At 38.4% G+C, this 18184-nt stretch overlaps 1 protein-coding gene across 1 annotated transcript in view; it reads left to right on the top strand.

The window, feature by feature from the left end:
• The first annotated feature begins 575 nt into the window (after positions 1–575).
• atp8b1 (ATPase phospholipid transporting 8B1) overlaps positions 576–18184 on the top strand; it is a 32218-nt gene continuing 14609 nt past the window's right edge. The window contains exons 1-9 of the mRNA XM_029515307.1: positions 576–749; positions 13431–13612; positions 13845–13942; positions 16098–16211; positions 16333–16431; positions 16673–16734; positions 16840–16912; positions 17207–17277; positions 17610–17692. Coding sequence (XP_029371167.1) covers positions 13450–13612; positions 13845–13942; positions 16098–16211; positions 16333–16431; positions 16673–16734; positions 16840–16912; positions 17207–17277; positions 17610–17692 — 763 coding nt within the window. The 5' untranslated portion in view covers positions 576–749; positions 13431–13449. The remainder of the gene's footprint in view (positions 750–13430; positions 13613–13844; positions 13943–16097; positions 16212–16332; positions 16432–16672; positions 16735–16839; positions 16913–17206; positions 17278–17609; positions 17693–18184) is intronic.

Consider the following 18184-nt stretch of genomic DNA (forward strand, 5'->3'; position numbering starts at 1 on the left):
CAACATTCATCCAGGATCACTGGAGCATAGTGGCTGGCAATGATAACCCTACTACCATGTCAGACAGTGATATGTCTGGTATCATGTCAAAGACTTGACAAAACTCATCCAGAGCCACAAAAGGCATTTGCAACAGTTTTCATGTAGGTTGTGTTTGAACAGCATTCCTGATGATGTCAAAACGGAACCAAAGTTACTACTGTTCATCTTTCATATTCACGACTCACCTTTTTGTGACAAATAAAAGAAAACGTAAAGTTGTCTGTGAATCGCACTGTATAACATCAGTGCTTTCAGGTTAATGGACCTCGACCTGGCCAGGAAACAGCACAACCAAGATGAAAGTTTACTGTCTGAAAATAAACATCACCGAGGATTTGGAAGAGACCATACTGACATGCTGCATCTCACTGTGGTACTCCGTTCTTGACGCCATAACCTGTTTTCATTGAGAGTTCAACCGCATACCTGTACCTGCAGGTCACGTGGGCAGCACACCTCCGTACGTACTTCCGCAATCGTGCTTGAGCGCCACGAGAAGTTCGTCCTCGTGCTCGCCGTGGCTGTGAGGTGCTGCGGGCGGCGGACCGGTCCGGCAGGTTTGAGCGGCGCGGAGCAGGTGGGGCGACCGGGGAGGCCGCCGGAGCTCTTCACAAGCAGGAAGAAGAGGCAAACATGGTGCGGTGATAAAGCTCCTGGACACAGAACCGACAACCAGGATTCACCCGTTTTCATATCCACAGCATTGGGTAAGTCGAGTCCAACACACTACCGTACCCGTATATGTGTGTTTCTGTGTGTTGAAATGGCCGGACGAAAATGTTTCACCTGGGAAACCGCCCAGATGAAACACCTCTCCTGTGCTCTCCTCTGGGGAGAAAGCTGAGCTCTTGTTTGTTGTTGCCAGTTTCTTGTCTTTTAACTCTACTGGAATAATTTCCTACATAAAAGTGCTCCAGAGGAGTCTCTTTACACGGCTCTGTTCCTCTTGTTTCCCCAGTGTTCTCAGGTGTGACGGTTAAATCACCAGGTGCAAACATCCCATGTCTTTGTCAGGTTCAAACTGTGAGGGTTGGGAGTCACATAAGTGGAGGGTTTTATAGAAGATGTAGAAAGCAATGTCATTTTGAAGTGATTCTGATTCCAAGTGTGGAAAGGTAAACCAGGGTGGAGCAAATGTTTGAGCGTCAAACTACAGCCTTTGAAATGATCACTGAACACCTCACTCAAAAGTTGAAGTATACAAATAAGAAAACCAAACCCTATACATATCCACAAAGAAGTAGTACAGTAAAAAAACAGTGCGACTTTCAGGGTTGAAATGTGTGGCTGGATCTTTCATGTGATGATGACGAAGGGTAACTGTAATGTTTTAAAATAATAATAATAATGATGATAAAAAAAAAAAATCATCATCTTTTATTTGCTATTCTGAAAAAGAGCGACTCAATTTTGGTTTGGTTTGGTCGGATTTCAATGGATACTATCTCTCCATTGCCCATGAACGTCTCTGGGATCAGGGATGGTTGAAGGGAAGGTGGGGTGCTTTTAGAGGGGACATATTTTTTAAGTACTTCTAATGACTTATCTCACAAAATAAAAACATTTCCTGATCAATTTTCATACTACTGCAGAAGGTTTTTTATCTTTTACTTGATATGATGATTTATTGCTATAAACTTTAAAAAATATATGCATTTTTATAATTTCCATGAAATTTGATAAATGAGAACACACACCTACAGACAAAATAAAGGCTACGCATTATAATTTGATCTCTGGAAAAAGGTACATTGCTCTCTTGTGCTATATCATTTAGTCATCAGTTGTGAGACATTCAGGCCATCATTTCTAATTCATTATGAAAAAGAAAATAATATATAGAAATAAGTTGAAATAGTTGTTTTAATTAAAAATATATGACACACTACACATTTTAGCAGAGATTGTTAGTCCACCCAAATCAATTTTATGAGTTTGAGTTTTAATTAAAAATCCATGAAAAGGTAATACTCGAGCCACATCTGCAGCAGTATTTACTTTTCTTTTTCCCATGTTGGAGCATTATTTTACCAAAAACATTGCTTTTGTATAGTGTAATTTTCCTTGACACAGACAGACTGCTTTTAAATGCAACTGATAACTCATAAAATTTAGTATGAAATCACTGTTTGGAAAAATTGATTGTCCTGCAAAAATGGTTTTGAGGTGTATGAGGTGTAATATATTTGAGTTAAACTACCAACACTATCACATTACGGCCAGCTCTCTGGGTACAGGAGGTGAATCTTTGATAAAAAGATTCACATCTTGTTACAACATGTAAATGTGGCATGTTTAGACGACCTGGATGTACTTTTCCTTCAGACAGGACAAGTTTGAGTTCTTTGTTTAGGGAAATGTTTGTTTGCTTATGGAAATAGTTGGCCTTAAAAGCAGTGGTGGAGGATTTGAATTGTCTTGAGAGGCAAATGTATTGAAGGCTCAGCTGAGGTGAAGACGTCATGGCAATTGTTTTAAATTTTTTGAATATTTCCTGGCTGGCATTTTAGTTTTGTGAGGTGGCACTTGGCGTGCTTGTTAGTGTTTGTGAACTTGTTAACTTTTTTTTTTTTTTTTTAAGTATCATCTGTCAGCTTCGTTTTGTTTGAATAGTTTTTATCATAGATATTGTTATAGCTCAGTTTCTTATTTATTAGGCTCGGATCTTTATAAATATCCACACCTAGTAGTGTCAAACAAAATGGATAACAATTTGTAAATTAGTTGCTTGGAGACCTTTTTTCCTACAATAGTTTTGTTTGCAAAACTGATCAAGATGTGATTGGCAGAGTGAAATAAATTAAAAATCAAAAATGCAAAATATTGATATGTTTTTTATTTAAATAAACATATTATTCAGAGCTAGTTAAAGTCCGTTCATGAAGCAATTAATAATTATATAATAGTTCTCTGGCTTGGTATCAATGGCATGAATGGTGTTTTCTCTTTTTAGTGACCATGGCGTCACCTAGAGCAGTAGAACTGCCGAAACCGCTTTTATGTGTCATTTCTCTTACCTGAGATGGAAGCTCTGAAAGGTTTTAGCAATCACCCGTGTGCTCAGGCAAACTAGGAGTGAAATACAATTTGACTACATATGAAGGGTGCTTGTATGATGCGTCTGTTATTGGAGGAAGCTATTTGCTCTTTAAACTGTCATTTCTTCTGGTAGGTATTGAGCTGAGGGACTGTGGCTCTAAAAAGGGGGATGTGAAAATAACAGACTTTCTGATGTCCCTAACAATGTCACTGAAATTCAACAATTATCAATACCAGTTTGTGTTAGGACACAGCTGAAGCAGCTCATCACACAGCATGCTAGCAGCACTTTGTCCAGATGTATTCAGTGAGGCCTAGCAGCACTGCTAGTAGTTTGTTGCTAGCATTCAGCTCACATTATGAGCTGTACCTTGCATTAGCCACTGTAAATTATGGATGTATGTGGAGCATTTTTACAGCAGAAGTAACTCAAACACTGACGGAAACAGGAAGGACATTAACATTTTTACAACAGGTAAGTGTAGGTCAGCTGATACTCTCAGTGTAAACTCTGCTGTGTCCTGCTGTGGTGGGTTTACACTCTGCTGTTTGCTTATCTATAACCTACATTATGACTTGTCATGGCGCGTGGCGTGAACTGTTGCTGCTCTCATTTGACAAGGTGTTTACTTTGCTTGCCATCTTATCTCCCAGTTTTTTTCCCATGCTAATATAGATGACATATTGCCACAGCAGCAGAACAGCAGGTGTCTGTCTCTGTCTGTGTGTAGATCCATTGTCTGGACTCCAGCTGTGAGCAGAAGACTGTAGAATCTCGTTGAACACCCAACTTATTACCCTCCATTAACGCGCGCGCACACACACACACACACCTCTCTGATGTTTATACAGTTTGAAACTGTGAATGAATTGGTCAGTTACAGACCAAAGGAGGAACTATTCTGATAAACAACAATTTGTTAGGTTATCCAGCCATTACAGCTCCGATATTGGCCCTTATTATGTTTAGGCTATTTACAAATGAGGAAGGAAGAATCTTTATGTACACTTATCTGGGATGTCTATTAATGATCTTGATCAGACCAGATTTAACATCATTGGTGTTGATTGTTGGGCAAACTGAGTACGTCTCAGTGATATCCAACCAAGATATTATAAAGCTGTTGTAGTCTCAAGCTGGTCTGAACAATGAAACAGCAGTTGCAAATATTTAGGAGTGGACATTTTATGGTAAAATGTGTTACATTATTGTTCTCCATTGTTAATCCCATGGTTGTGGTGCTAATAAATGAGGTTGTTGAGTTATTAGACTGGACAAAGGCTGACACAGGACAAACCCTTTAGGTGGACACACCAACAGAGTCGCCTCAGGTGCTGCAGAAACCTGACCCTGTTACTCTGCCTGATAGCATCAGTCCTTGGCAGACACAGACACAAATACTTAAACTTCTCCGCCCCTGCAGATTTCAGTCACATCAGGAAATTGCTTTGAAAACAGCAAATAATTAAAATGTCACTGTCTTTTAACTGTGACAGTTCTTTTTTTTTTTTTTTTTTAAACTCTACCCTTCATTATTTTGTTGGCAGAGGATGTTTAGTTTGCTTCCGTTTCTTATCATTATAAATACATTTTAAACCAATCTTTGATCCGTATAATCAGTTAATAGATTCCGTAGTCTAGCCTATTTGACGTGGGTGTGGGTGTGGGTGTGGGTGTAGGTGGGTGGGCTGACTCATGACTATGGAGATGCTTGGTCCTAGTTGTGAGAGATTCAAAACACCGAAGTTAATCTTTGCCTTTTGTATATTGTATTCGGTCATATAATTATTTAGATTTTTATGTTGGTGAATTGTGCAGACCTACTTCTGGCATTTATTGGCCCTCACAAGAAACAATATGTTGAAAGTTTTGATATTTGGTTTAATTAATATTCATACTTTTTTTTTTTTTTGGGGGGGGGGGGGGTCAGGTGGAGAGAATTGCTCTTTTTGTGTTGAGTTTTAGTTATCTGAAACTGCCTCTTCTCCCTGGCTGAACCCCCCTCCCTTCTCAGGTTTCACTGTTGTCGCTCAGTTGTGTTCTCTGAAGCCTTCCCCCTTCTTCCCTGGGCTTTGTTGTTGCCACAGTGATGCCCCAGCCCAGTCACCAAAACCTGTTCACCAAGTTAAACCATCCTTGCAGCACTGCTGTAACCTAGTTGGTTGCTTTTTGTGGGTTGGGCAACGAGCGATCCGGGGTAAAATGGAAGAAACTTTTTATTGAATCTGATTTCATAAGCCGTAGATGACTTAGCTAAGCATAATTAAGTTGTCATGCTACTTAATTACACAAATTATGATGCTGATCTGATTACAAAACTGTCTTACAATGTATGTCATGTAAGCTAAATATTTCTTATTATATACAGAATAAAAAATACATGTCATTCCTTGATTGCTTACTAGTGATGGGAAAAGCCGATTGTTTGGGTACAGCACAGTAAAAAGAGCCAAAAAAAATTATATGTGAAATGAATTACTAAATGTAAAAAAAACAAAAAACACCTACATACATGATATCAAATGTTCATTATTCATATAGCTTGTTATACTCAACATGGAGCAGAGTGATACAAAAATTAAATGTTTAAAAATAAGTACAGAAACAAAGGTCAAATCTCTGATTGTATACTTTTTAATTCAGTGTGAAACAACAATACAAAAAGAACAAAACAATAACATAACAATAAATGTTTCAAACAAAAAGAAAAGCAGGTAACAGTTTCAGCTAGTCCTTAGAGAAGATTGGTATTGAGAAAGGCCAAGGCCTTTGGTTTGCGGGGCTGCTTCTCTTCCTTCCACAGATGTGGATGTAGCCACAATACACAGTCTCCGTGCCATCACATGTGTAAGGTGTGGGTAGACTGAAGCCTTGATCACTCATTCTGCCTTTGCTTGATCAATGAAATTGAAATGCATTAAAATTTTGCTTCTTTTCCTGCCACTCATTTTCAATTCCCTCCTGTTTCCAGCATCTCTGTGTGGGTGTGCTGGTGACTGTTCTCTCTCTGTGCTGTGTGCAGCCCCCGCCCCTCCCCCTCCTGCTCAGTGCTCTTGTAGCTGACCAATCACATGCCACTTGAACAGAAAAAAAAAAATGAAGCGAGTCCGAGCCAGGCAGGATCCGGTTCCCGTCGTTCATTTCAAAGAGCCGGCTCTAAGAGCCGTATCGTTCACGACCAGCACATCACTATTGTTTACCACTTGGAAAATGGCATCATATGGTAAATCGTTGATTGAAAATCACATAAAATATGTAGTCTACTCATCAGCAAAGACAGTCGTGGGTTTTAAGGCCTGGAGCCTTTCCGTATGGAGTTGACATGTTCTGTCTGGACCTGCTTTGGTTTCCTTCCACAGCCCAAAGACATGAATGTCTAAATTAAATGGTGACTCTAAATTGCCTGTAGGCCTGAGTGTGATTGGCTGTTCATGTCTCTGTGTGTTTTTCCTGTGATAGACTAGCCACCTGTACATCAGCCCAGATTGGCTCCAGCACAAAACCCCTTAGAGTTCTTATCGGTGGTGACCTTTACTAAACAAAATAAACAGCATTATTGGATGAGGTGATTCATATTTTTCAGTTCACATTTTTTTATCCTGTATCAGTCACACCCTTATTTCCTTCTTTGTTCCCGCAGGATTCACATTTCACCCCCCTCACCCTTCTCGTGCCCCTGCGACCTACTTGTTGGTTTTCTTAATATGCAGCAATAAGAGTAGATATACATTTGCTGAAGTCTAAATTATATTAAGATTAATTATTGATTGAACAGCTGATTATTTCCCTGATACATTATGAATCGCATCATGTTTAGATGTTTAGATAAAGGAGAAAGTGACATCTTAAATATCTTTTATCCACCAAATATCTACCAAAAAAAATCAAAAATATGTTATTGAATAAAATATTATATCAAGAAAAGTGACAAATCTTCACTTTTGACAGATTGGATTCATCAAATAGTTGTTCTCCCTGCTTGAAAAATTATGAAAGTGGACAGTAAAAATAGGAGCAAATTAATTTCCTTTGATAATTGACTATTTGTTGCCGCTCTAAATATGCATTTAAAACTTGTATGACAGAATTAATGAACAGATAATTGTCCAAAATCTGAATCTGAGCTCCTGAGAAGAGATGAAAAAATGCACAAAGATGGTTTTTAGTGGTGAAAACTGCACATCTTCTCATGGACATTAACATGTCTAATAAATCATTATAATAGTGTAAATTATGCAATTTCATGTTAATATTCTGAATAAAAATTTATTTGCCTCACTACTTGCTCAAAAAAAAAAAAAAAAAAAAAAAAAAAATGCCCAAGTAACATCACGCATTGTGATCTTCCATTCTGATGCTGTAAGTTTTTTTTTTTTGTTTTTTTTTTGTAATTTGGCCATCAGCCATCTTTATTGGTGGTTTATTTATCCATGTATTTGTTTATTTTATTTTAATAATATCTTCTGAAGAAAAAGGTCTAGCTCTTGATGTAAAAAAAATGCTGAACACTTTCATAGTCAAACCTATAAGTGTCCCCCTGTTGCCCCCTTTCTGTCACTAAACTGTAGGCCTGTTATAAATAAATAAATAAAAATTTTGGTCCGGGATGATTATCTGCATCTGACAGACATGTATGGGACTCTTTGACTTCAGTGCAGGTATGTGCTCCACCCAGTGCCATTCTGGTTTTTGATGGCCTGCAGCCATAAGAGATAGGTTTCTAATAGAGTGAGTGGGTGAATAGAGGAATGAGGCAGCATACTCAATGCTGTGGAATGCTCTTTGTTGTTTCTTCCTTAAATGATGTCTAACTAAAATGTTTATCTTCAAAAAGTCTGACAAACGCACAACTTAGTTTCCCTCCCTCTCCTCAGAGGTTTCGTGTACAGACTTGCCATAGCTTGATCAGTTGAACTACAGTTTCTTTAAATAAGGAGATAAAATCTACCAAAATGTTAAGTAGCAGTCAGTGCTCTGGTTTCATTAGTTACCCTGCTCATATTTGGTTTTCTCTTGATGAAATGACTTCAGTGGGTTTGTTGCATTAGGTATTAAACTAGAAAAATGTTATAGATTCTTCTCACTTTTCTTTTAATTAATATTGATTCTTAAAATCCTGAAGCTTATCAACACACACATTAATTGAAGTATAACACAGGTGATACCTATATCTGTTAGCAACCTTACAATATGTCAGACCTGCTAAACCCTGGTGTGACTATTTATGGGACTTCTGTGTGACTCGGGAAAGTTGACTGACTCTAGCCTATCATGTAGTGGATCTAGAGCTTACATTGATCAGAGACCAAACAAACTGATCTGAGCTCTGAGGACATGCTATCACACGTGGACAGTGTGTGTGGATTCAGTCTGTCTCTGTGAGGAAGCCCTCACTAAGACCCATCGCTATTAGGCTGATGTCCTGTCATAACAACGTAGTGAGCAGAGTGTGAGTTTTGGGCCTATCCTTGCTCGGAGTGGCTATTGAAGTAGATTCTGTACTTGAATATATGAAACTGGATACCCATGTGTAACTGGGGGGGAGTAAGTTGATATGTTCTTTATGTAATGTTGGTATTACCAAAATGTTCCCATGCTGCCTAATTCAATGTGCACAGGAAATCTTCAGTCTCAGGGTTAAATAGTCTTGTGACTGATGTAATAGCTTAGTAGAATATTTGATTTGCATTAGTTTTTTGTTAAGGTCCCATCTTACGTAAAGGTAGAACTGCATGCGGTCTTTGACTGCTTTAAATCAGGTCCAAGTTCTATATTAATACAGTGAAAGTATGAAAGGTCTCAGTCCACAGAAAAAAAGCAAAACAGCCTGACAGGACTTATGGGACTCTGCCATGTCACAACAAAGCAGTGACCACACCCCTGACTCGTGCTCACCTCGACCCACCACCAAATCTGTTTTCGATGAGTGGTTACCTGAAATCTATAGTTTTTTATGAAATTGCTCAGAAACGGTCAGCCAAACTTACTAATCCTCTGATTGGCTCTAAAGTGAATCTGAGGAGAAGAAATGCAAAACTACATTGACTATATTTCCTAAAAACACAAATTAACAATAGAAAAAAACAAAACATTGGAATGGAAAATGTTTTGTTGTATTCTTATTAATGTAATGAGAACTCATTCGTAGTCTTTCAGTGGTAAGCATGCGTAACGCTGTAGGGTATGCAATGAAAGACTTGTCCAACTACAGATTGAAGTTGTGAAATATTTTTATACAAAAACACAGCAGGCTCTGAAGACTTAACACAGGTGTGTCTGACACACACAAAGGCACAAAACAACTGGAGGTGTTTATCATCAAAACCTGACAATCATAGCGGGGCAGGTAACCACCTCAAGGCGGCCATGCACTAATTTTAATCCTAAATAAATTGTAGAGGGGTGAATTGCATAAAACTTTATCCCCTTTATAACTGCCATCAAGGAGGAAATTAGCTAAGGAAAGGGAATACCGGGAGTCTGGTATTAAGTATTAGGGAACTTTGTTGGAGCCAGACTCTACTTGTCTATAGAGGACTCAGTATTGGCTTTATAGTTCAGCCCTGCAGGTGGCTGTTTAGTTGACAAACATGTTTTGTTTGCATACCACACCAAGCTATTGGCCAATGCAGCATGATCAGATATGTGCTGCTTTGTGTGCACATTAGAAAAGGAAAGAGAACTGTGCCTAAACCTTACAAAAGTCTCTGTCGGAGAAGCATAATGTCAGGGTTTTACCAAATCATTGTTAGATGTAGTCGATCTTGATTTAAAGGTGTGATGATGCTGAGTGTTTCCTATTCACTAACCAATACCCTGAAAGTCTTTTTTTTTATTTTATTTTTTTTCATGTCAGCCGCAAAGAGAAGCATGTTCTCAACCTGGTACAGTTCCAAAAACGTAGTGGTCACAGAGGATCTGTTTGCTGCAGGCACACTGACTGATAGAGGGAAAAGCACAGGCATAAGATGGTCCTTTTTTATTCCTACAGTGAGGAAACTTACTGTTACAGCAGCAAAGCAGACAGAACAAAATACTTGAAATTTATAAATGATAAAAACAGGATTATTTCCAGACAGATATTAATAAATGTTACTTTTAATATAACATATTTTTGCATAATTGGCAATTGTGTTTATTACAGTAGACAGTGAGTTTGTACGTTTGTTTAAAAATGTCCGTACATCACTTTCCACGCAAAGGTTGTGATCTATAGACGATAAGATCTATAAGACTTGACGGGGACATGTGCGCACCCCTACGGAAACTCTGACTGAAATCTGCCTAACGTGTAAATAATATATTTTCCTGTGATACTGTGAACATAGTCAAATGCCAATGAAATCATAAGTGTGGAAAAGAAAGCCGTTAACAATCGTTATACTGTATACTTATATATCTATCCTATATATCCTGTTCTCAGTTCATCAGCTCCATGTGACGCTTTTCATAACAAAGCAGGCAGAAAGAAAATAGTCATGTTCACACACTGCAGTCTAAAGAATATTTAATGGTGGGGGTTACCAAGAACTGATTATTTAAGGTGTTATCAACGAATCTGATTATTGTAAACCTATAGATACAGTAGTCAGCCCTGTGCACTGCTGGAGGACTACACCAATAACAGAATTAGGAGGGAGAGGGTCTTCAGGGACCATAACGACTGTCTTATGAGCCGTTTTAGGTTCCCTAGAGCTATATTCTTGGATCTATGTACTGAACTGGGTCCAGCATTAGAGAGGGCAACACATTGGAACCACGCCTTCCCAATGTGAACACAGGTCCTCACCCCGTTTTTAAAAGCACACAGCACAGAGGAACCTGTCTTCAATGAGTTCCATGCCTGTGCGGGGTCAGTAGTGGACTTCGGGTGAATCGGAGGGCAGGCCTCTTTACCATCCTGTCAAAGTGAGCCTCATTATAAGAGCGTGTGGTGTGTTACACAATGTGACACCCCCCCCAGCATTATGACTGGAGGCAGAGCCCCCTCAAGACAAAGGGGATATGAACAGGGTGCAAGACGCCGTCAGGATGTCATGCAGCATTTATAAAGACAACTAAAGGTTCATCTTTGCACATTTCCTTTTAATATTTCTGCAATTCCCACCATTACATTTCTCCTTTTGTCTCAACTCCTCCGTCAGGTTGTTGATTGCTTGTATTGCCTCCCTTTGTAGCTGCAGGACTGTATCAGGACTGTACCCGACAGCCCACAGCGGTTCACAGCTGCAGTAACCTGTTGGCACTCACTTTGCTTCCTTTGGGTTGTGATTCCGGTGCTGTGACCAAACTGGATGGTTTTTCAGGCCTCCACCTCACCGACAAGTGTCTCCACTTCTGCCTCAGAAAATCTTTTTTTTTTTTTTTTTTTTTTAAACCTGCCTTCCAGCGTCCGCCATCGGTTCCAATAAGACATAACACCTGTGTCTGATTTATAAAGGAAAGCTTGCTTTAAATGTGCGTATGCAGTATTTTCTAAATGTGAATATTTTTTGGCATACGCAATCTTTGGCTTTTGGGCATACACACACTTTTAGTAAGGATCCTACGCACAGTTTTGTAAATGAGGCCCCAGAGCAGTTGGGCAGGTGTCACAGGGATTTCCCATAAGGCAGTTGGTTCATTGCTCCATTATTCCCTAAAGAGACAGGATTAGTGATGATCATCTCTGTCTGATAATGTATATCACTTTATCACTTTAACTGTACATGCATGTTTATCATCTGCTCTTACTCGTACTACCTTTTTTATTGGAGAAAAAAAGTTGGCATATATATCTATTTTATTTTGTCACTGTAGTATTTTGCTTACATTTGAATGAAGGTTTCAATGTATTTCCTCAGTGGTAGACAAAGGATAGGTAAAATAGCAAAAGTATGTATGAAAGGTAAATATAAAATTTTTTAAACAGCTGGGCACTATAGCTTTTAGGAAATGGTATTCAAAGAGGAGGAAACTACTTTAGTGGAAAATAGGTTTTTTTCCTTTTATCATCCCAATTAAAAATAATGATGAATTTCTAGCATCTGCTGCTCGGTAGGCGCTGGCTCCCTGGGACCTGAGACAGCAGGTACCGTGACTTAAATGAAACTTATACTCTTGATGAAAAGTCTGAATAAGCACAGCATGTGAGCATGTTTGCTGTTTAAAATTGCATGTAGAGTTGAATGTATTATGTAGTTTTTATTGATAACAGTTCTTTGGCTCAGAGTTAGGGTTAGACTTTGAACAACACACACACATCTGAGTTGTTTTTTTTTTTTTTTGTTGTTGTTGTCTGTAAGAAACTACTACTCTATAAATAACCTATTAAAAGAGCAGGTCACGAATATTAATGACCTATTCATAAAAAATTTTGGCAAACAGCTGTTAGAGGTTTTTCCAGTTCTTCGAGACATCACGCCCCTAAATGAAATGAGCTCTGAGAAACCTGATCAATAGTTTAAATGGTGGTGATGTTTCAGCTTCAGATGTACCAGTATGAACCAGCTGTCTCTTGCTTCTTCAATGTGAACCTGTCAATGGGGCTTGTCAGGCTTTACCATGACAGGGCTGTTGTTGCTGCATAAAAACACGATATAGCTCATGATAATGCACACGGAGTAGAAGGCAACAGCGATCGGGAAGGTGTGGCCCCATTTCTCAGTTGCATACCAATACATATTTATTCATTGCATGACACTTGAACACACTTTCCTAAGTCACACGCATCACACGCATCATATCACACCATATTGGTGAGTTTGTCAAAGTGTGTGTAATGTGTATTGATGCCTCTAGTGGTGGCCTCACTGTCTATCTGATCAGAGCTCTATCTGATCCATAAGCTATAGCTTTCTGATTGAGCTTCATTATTACCCTGGATTTAAAAGAAACATTCTTTTCTTAAAAATTTAAAAAATCACCGTGCCATTTTGACTTGAACCTTGAAACTATTATAATATTGTCTTGGGTTTGGTTATCTGTTCTCTTGTTTTTTTTTTTTTTTTGTTAGTTTTTTAGTTTTTAGTCTTTAGTTTTTAAATTGGTGCTCTAAGTGCTGTGATCTGATGCATACACACAGGTGCTTTGAGCTAAATGGTAATGTGATAACACTATGCAGGTATAACTTAGCCTAGTTGACGACATACATTTAGTGTGTAAGTGCCATTTGCTAACAGCAGCAAACATGCAGTACAGTCCAGGCTGATAGGAATGACCTTGGAGATTTTGACCTAAAGATTGTTCTAAACAATAAAAATTCAGGTCGCCAAACTTATTATCAGGGTGACAAGAATATGTGTGACAATGTTCTTATTTGCAATGTGAATTACATTGCGATCATCAGCTAAAACTCTTTCTTTCACAGAGAACCCTGAGGTGTAAAGATGAGTCGGGAGCGCGTAGACTCCCAGGGGTCCATGAGGCCTAACGATGAGGTCATGCCATACAGTGACGATGAGACTGATGATGAATTAGCAGTGACCTCTGAAGAAGAGCCTGATGAAGAGGCAGCAGCCCCACACCCTCCAGTGGAAGCTAAACCAAGTGGTGTGTTGCTAAAGATGATCTTTTTTTATTTTTTATTTTTTTTAGATCTTTCTCTTTTAATTAGATTAGCTTTATATCCTTTAGTCCAGTTTTGTACCAAGATCAGAAATAAAAGTTTGAAGCCAAAAATTTACCTTAGCATTTTCACTAGTGAAATACTCAATCTAAGGAGACTTTTTTCAAAGCAGCTTTTGTTGTTGTTTTTTTTTTTTTTTTCTTCTTCTTTCTCCAGAGATGGCCTGGAAGGTGAAAGCCAATGACCGACCTTACCATCACTTGCCAGAGTTTCAGAAAAAAACCTTCCTATGTATCAAGAAGAGCAGATATTCTGTAAGTTCAACTGTTTACATGAAAGGGTTATCTTGTCTGCAGCGTCGTTATCCTCTCTCCTTGTGGGTCCAACCAAGCACTGAGTGTAAAAACATTGCTGACACAACCCTGAACAAAGAGAACTGTGTATTTTCCTGTGAGATCATCATGGATAATTAAAAAAAAATGTATATAATTTTATTATTTTACTTTCCAAAAAAACGATGCCTACTTTGTAGGTAAATGACTTGGTCAATATGGGTGATTTAAAACAAGCTAAAGTTTGGAGGAGCACAATAGTCACTAGTCGAACTGATAAAAGGTTTGTCTTTCCAAACAAACACAAAGAAGTCCTCAGCTATTGGATGTCAGAATCATAGAATGCTCTTTCACCTCAATTGGTGATATGCCTTTATTAGTTACTGCTGCTGTTAAATGCAATTATCAGTCAGCAGGATTTCAGTAATTATCTAGAAATGAACCAAAACTAGTGGTTGGCTGGGTGGAGGGAAATGAATTACAAAAACTCAGCAGCATTTTTTGTTGTCGATGGACTGAAGCTGACAATCCATTAATCTGCTACTGTTCACTTGGCGCTTGGCATTGTTTACTTTTGGGGTTGTAACCAGTTCACACTACTCTGGAGTGCCAATATGATACTATGAGGTCACAAACATGCTAAGAAGCAGGTTTCTTAATCTTTCAATTCAAAGTGGTTGAAAACATTGGTTGCATGATCTCATGTTAAACCATATAAAAAGTACAGCTACATTACTGGCAATAAAACACACTTTTTCAAGTGTTTACTACAGATGTCAAGTAAATGTAAATATACCAAAATTGATTTTGGATATTGAGAGTAAGGATCAAGAGTAAGGGTGACTGTATAGATTATGTTTTCATACATTTCTGAAAGACAAAGCAGAATGTTAAGCAACATTTTCTGAAGGAAATAATGAAGAAATGGCACATAAAAAAGCGACAAGTAACATGAACAAGGAAGTGCGCTTTGTTCCACTTGATGTCACCTTTCTGTTTCTGCTGAGTCATTTCTGTCTCGATCAGGGCTCCCTGAGCTGTTGAACGTTTTTTTCTTTAAATATACCACAAGTTATTAGTGCTTTGACTGTACTTCTGTGTAAAAGGCTACTTAATTTTAAATGTGACTGTAGCTGATAGTATGTGTGATAGCTAGCCAGCAGAATGAGGTTATTTATTTTCATTAGCTTTTTTTTGTGTGTTTGCTCGATGTAGGGAAAAAATATAATTTGAAGAACTTTCTATAATGTAGTTGATTGCCCAAATTCTTACTCAGCTTGTGAAGACTGTTTTTTTTTTTTTTTTTTTTTGCGCTTTACGTCGACTTTGCGGAGGCTGAAATCCTGATCTTCCAGCTAAGCTGACCTGCGACCCACTAATGGGCACATTATACAGAGAGGGAGAGGGACAGCAGAACAGAACATGTTTCTCACAATTTAAACCTCAACATTTTACACATTACACTGGCAAAGTAACAGTAAATGAAAGAAGGCTAGAGAGGGGGTGAATGTCTTGGCCTGTCGCAGCATAAATGGTTGTCTGTGCGGAAATGAAGCTGTCTTTTTCCTGATGTCCCCACTGCCTGAGCCAGGTTGGAAGTTAGTTACTCTTGACATTGCCCTAGTTGTACTGCAGAACTGCAAAGCTTTTGTAAAAACAGTGTTTTTGAGGCTGAGAGTGAGGTGCTTCACAGCCACCACCAGTGCCTGACCTCCTACCCTGACTCTGAGCTAATTGAAAAGAGGGCAAAAGGGTGGGGCAGCTGGGAAGCCAACACTTTAGTACATACAGGTTTCTGTCAACCATACACTGACTTACCTCTAATGCTAAGAGGCCTCACCCCCATGCTCTGGTCAGACTCCAATGGCCGTTGGAGGAACTGCAGGTTTTTTTTTTACACTGGCATGTTGGCTTCATTTCCCAAGTTGTCGCTTATTCATCAGTTCACAGGATTTCTGTTACATCATCACGGTCATTTTCATTGCTAAAGATTATAATGCATAAATGTTTTTACAGGATGAGTAAGAATGTAATAACAGATAAACTGATCTTCACGTTTAAAATCACCAGGGTGTCCAGTACAGAACAGAGTAATAACCAGTGTTGTTTCTTCATCTTTCTACTCTGCCCTCTGCAGGGAAACGCCATCAAAACTTATAAGTACAATGTCCTCACCTTCATCCCCCTGAACTTGTACGAGCAGTTTAAGAGAGTTGCAAACATCTACTTCTTGGCCCTGCTCATCTTACAGGTACGTTTTATAAAACACAACAACAAAAAAGACTAACAACTATTGTGTGAGTTACGTTTTTACAAAGGAGAAAAAAATGCATTTTAAAGCTACGTGCCACATGTTTCTGTTTTTCTGTTAGCTTATTCCGGACATTTCAACTTTGCCCTGGTACACCACTCTCATTCCTTTGGTTGTGGTGCTGGGAGTTACTGCTATTAAAGACTTGGTGGACGATCTGGTAGAGTGTATACACACACACACACACACACACACACACACACACACACACACACACACACACACACACACACACACACACACACACACACAGCTAGCTGTCTAAATTCACATAGTCCTTTCTGTTGTGAAGTAAGTGACTTTGTTGTTTTTTTTGTAATCAACAAAACTAACTGAAAAACACTTTATTTTTCAAGCTATATAACATTGCCATGTGATTATGTATTTATTTATTTTTACAGGCACGACACAGGATGGACAAGGAGATCAACAACAGGAAGTGTGAAGTCCTCTTGGATGGCAGGTTCGAGTAATAAACCTAGACATCTGCCAACTTGATGCCTCCATTTTTATTAGAAATGCCAGTCTCCAGTTTCTCCAAAAAATTAATCAGTCCTCTCCTCCTCAGGTTTCGGGAGTCTAAATGGATGAACATTCAGGTTGGAGATGTGGTTCGTCTAAAGAAAAACGACTTTATTCCGGTATGATGACATTACACTAATTTACGTTAATATCTGATCTAATAAATGAACCTTCTTTGGACGTCATACTCTGAAGACTTGAGAGGGCAGGAATAACATTTAACAAACTCACACTGTTCTTTGGTTCAACTGATTTTCAGTGTTCTATGATTTGAGACAGGGATGATTTCAAAATTAGATGCTTGTTCACCACAGTTTAGGAAATGGTGCTAAAATAACAGGGCAGAAAGAAGCCAGAGGCAAATATATTGAATGCTTTACAAATTTCACTCAGTGTATATATATTTTCTGCAGGCTGACATCCTACTGCTGTCTAGCACCAACCCAAACAGTCTGTGTTATGTAGAAACAGCTGAACTGGACGGGTAAGAGTTTACACCTTTTAATTTTATCTTCTGTCATTTAAAGATCTGCTATTTGTATTAAATTAACTGTTGTCTTGTCTGGCTGTTTATCTGTTTGTTGTTGCTGCTGTTGTCTCGTTTTTTTGACTGTACATCTCTGTGTTGTAATATTGTTAATTCTGTTTTTTGTTTCAAAGCAAATAAATAGCTGGTGTCCCTTAGAGGGATACTTGCACTTTGGCACAGACTCTAGTTTTTGTCTTAATCTTTGAGCTTGCAGCTGAGTGTGTGTTTAGTCTGTTTTACTCCTTGGGACTTGGTTTTCATCCTTCTTGTGCTTGCTTTTTATTCAGTGAGACAAACTTGAAGTTTAAGATGGGACTGAGAGTGACAGACGAGAAACTACAGGATGAGCGGAAATTGGCCCAGTTTGATGGTAAAGTTGTTCACATAAACATATTTTAATCTTGAACGAAGTATAAAACATCAATACACTAATGATAATAAATAACAAATGTCTATCTAAAAAGCTCAAATAGTGCTTCAAATAATGACATTTGATTTATTGAGAGTGAGAGAAACTGAAATATTTCAACTTGTTTTAATTACTCAATCGGCATGAGGAACAAAATAAGTTTTAAATAAGTTTTCTGTATCTGTGCGAATGAATGGATGAATAATTATCTCACACTGATTCCGATAACAGCACCAGTGGCTTTTAGGAATTAAGATAAAGTGTGTTTTATGGAAGAGATTCCCAGGTGTGCTTGTTTACTTCATGTTGTTTTTTTTTTTTTTTTTTTTTTGGTGTGTTCGGGGTATCTTTCTTTCTCATTACATGTACAGAAGAATTCTCAGAAGGTTGAATCCAGGGCAAATACGCTGTTGAAAGGTGAATCTGGACTTGGTTGTAGAATCTACAACCAAG

This window comes from Echeneis naucrates, chromosome 12, assembly GCF_900963305.1.
Source record: "Echeneis naucrates chromosome 12, fEcheNa1.1, whole genome shotgun sequence".
Taxonomy (NCBI): domain Eukaryota; kingdom Metazoa; phylum Chordata; class Actinopteri; order Carangiformes; family Echeneidae; genus Echeneis; species Echeneis naucrates.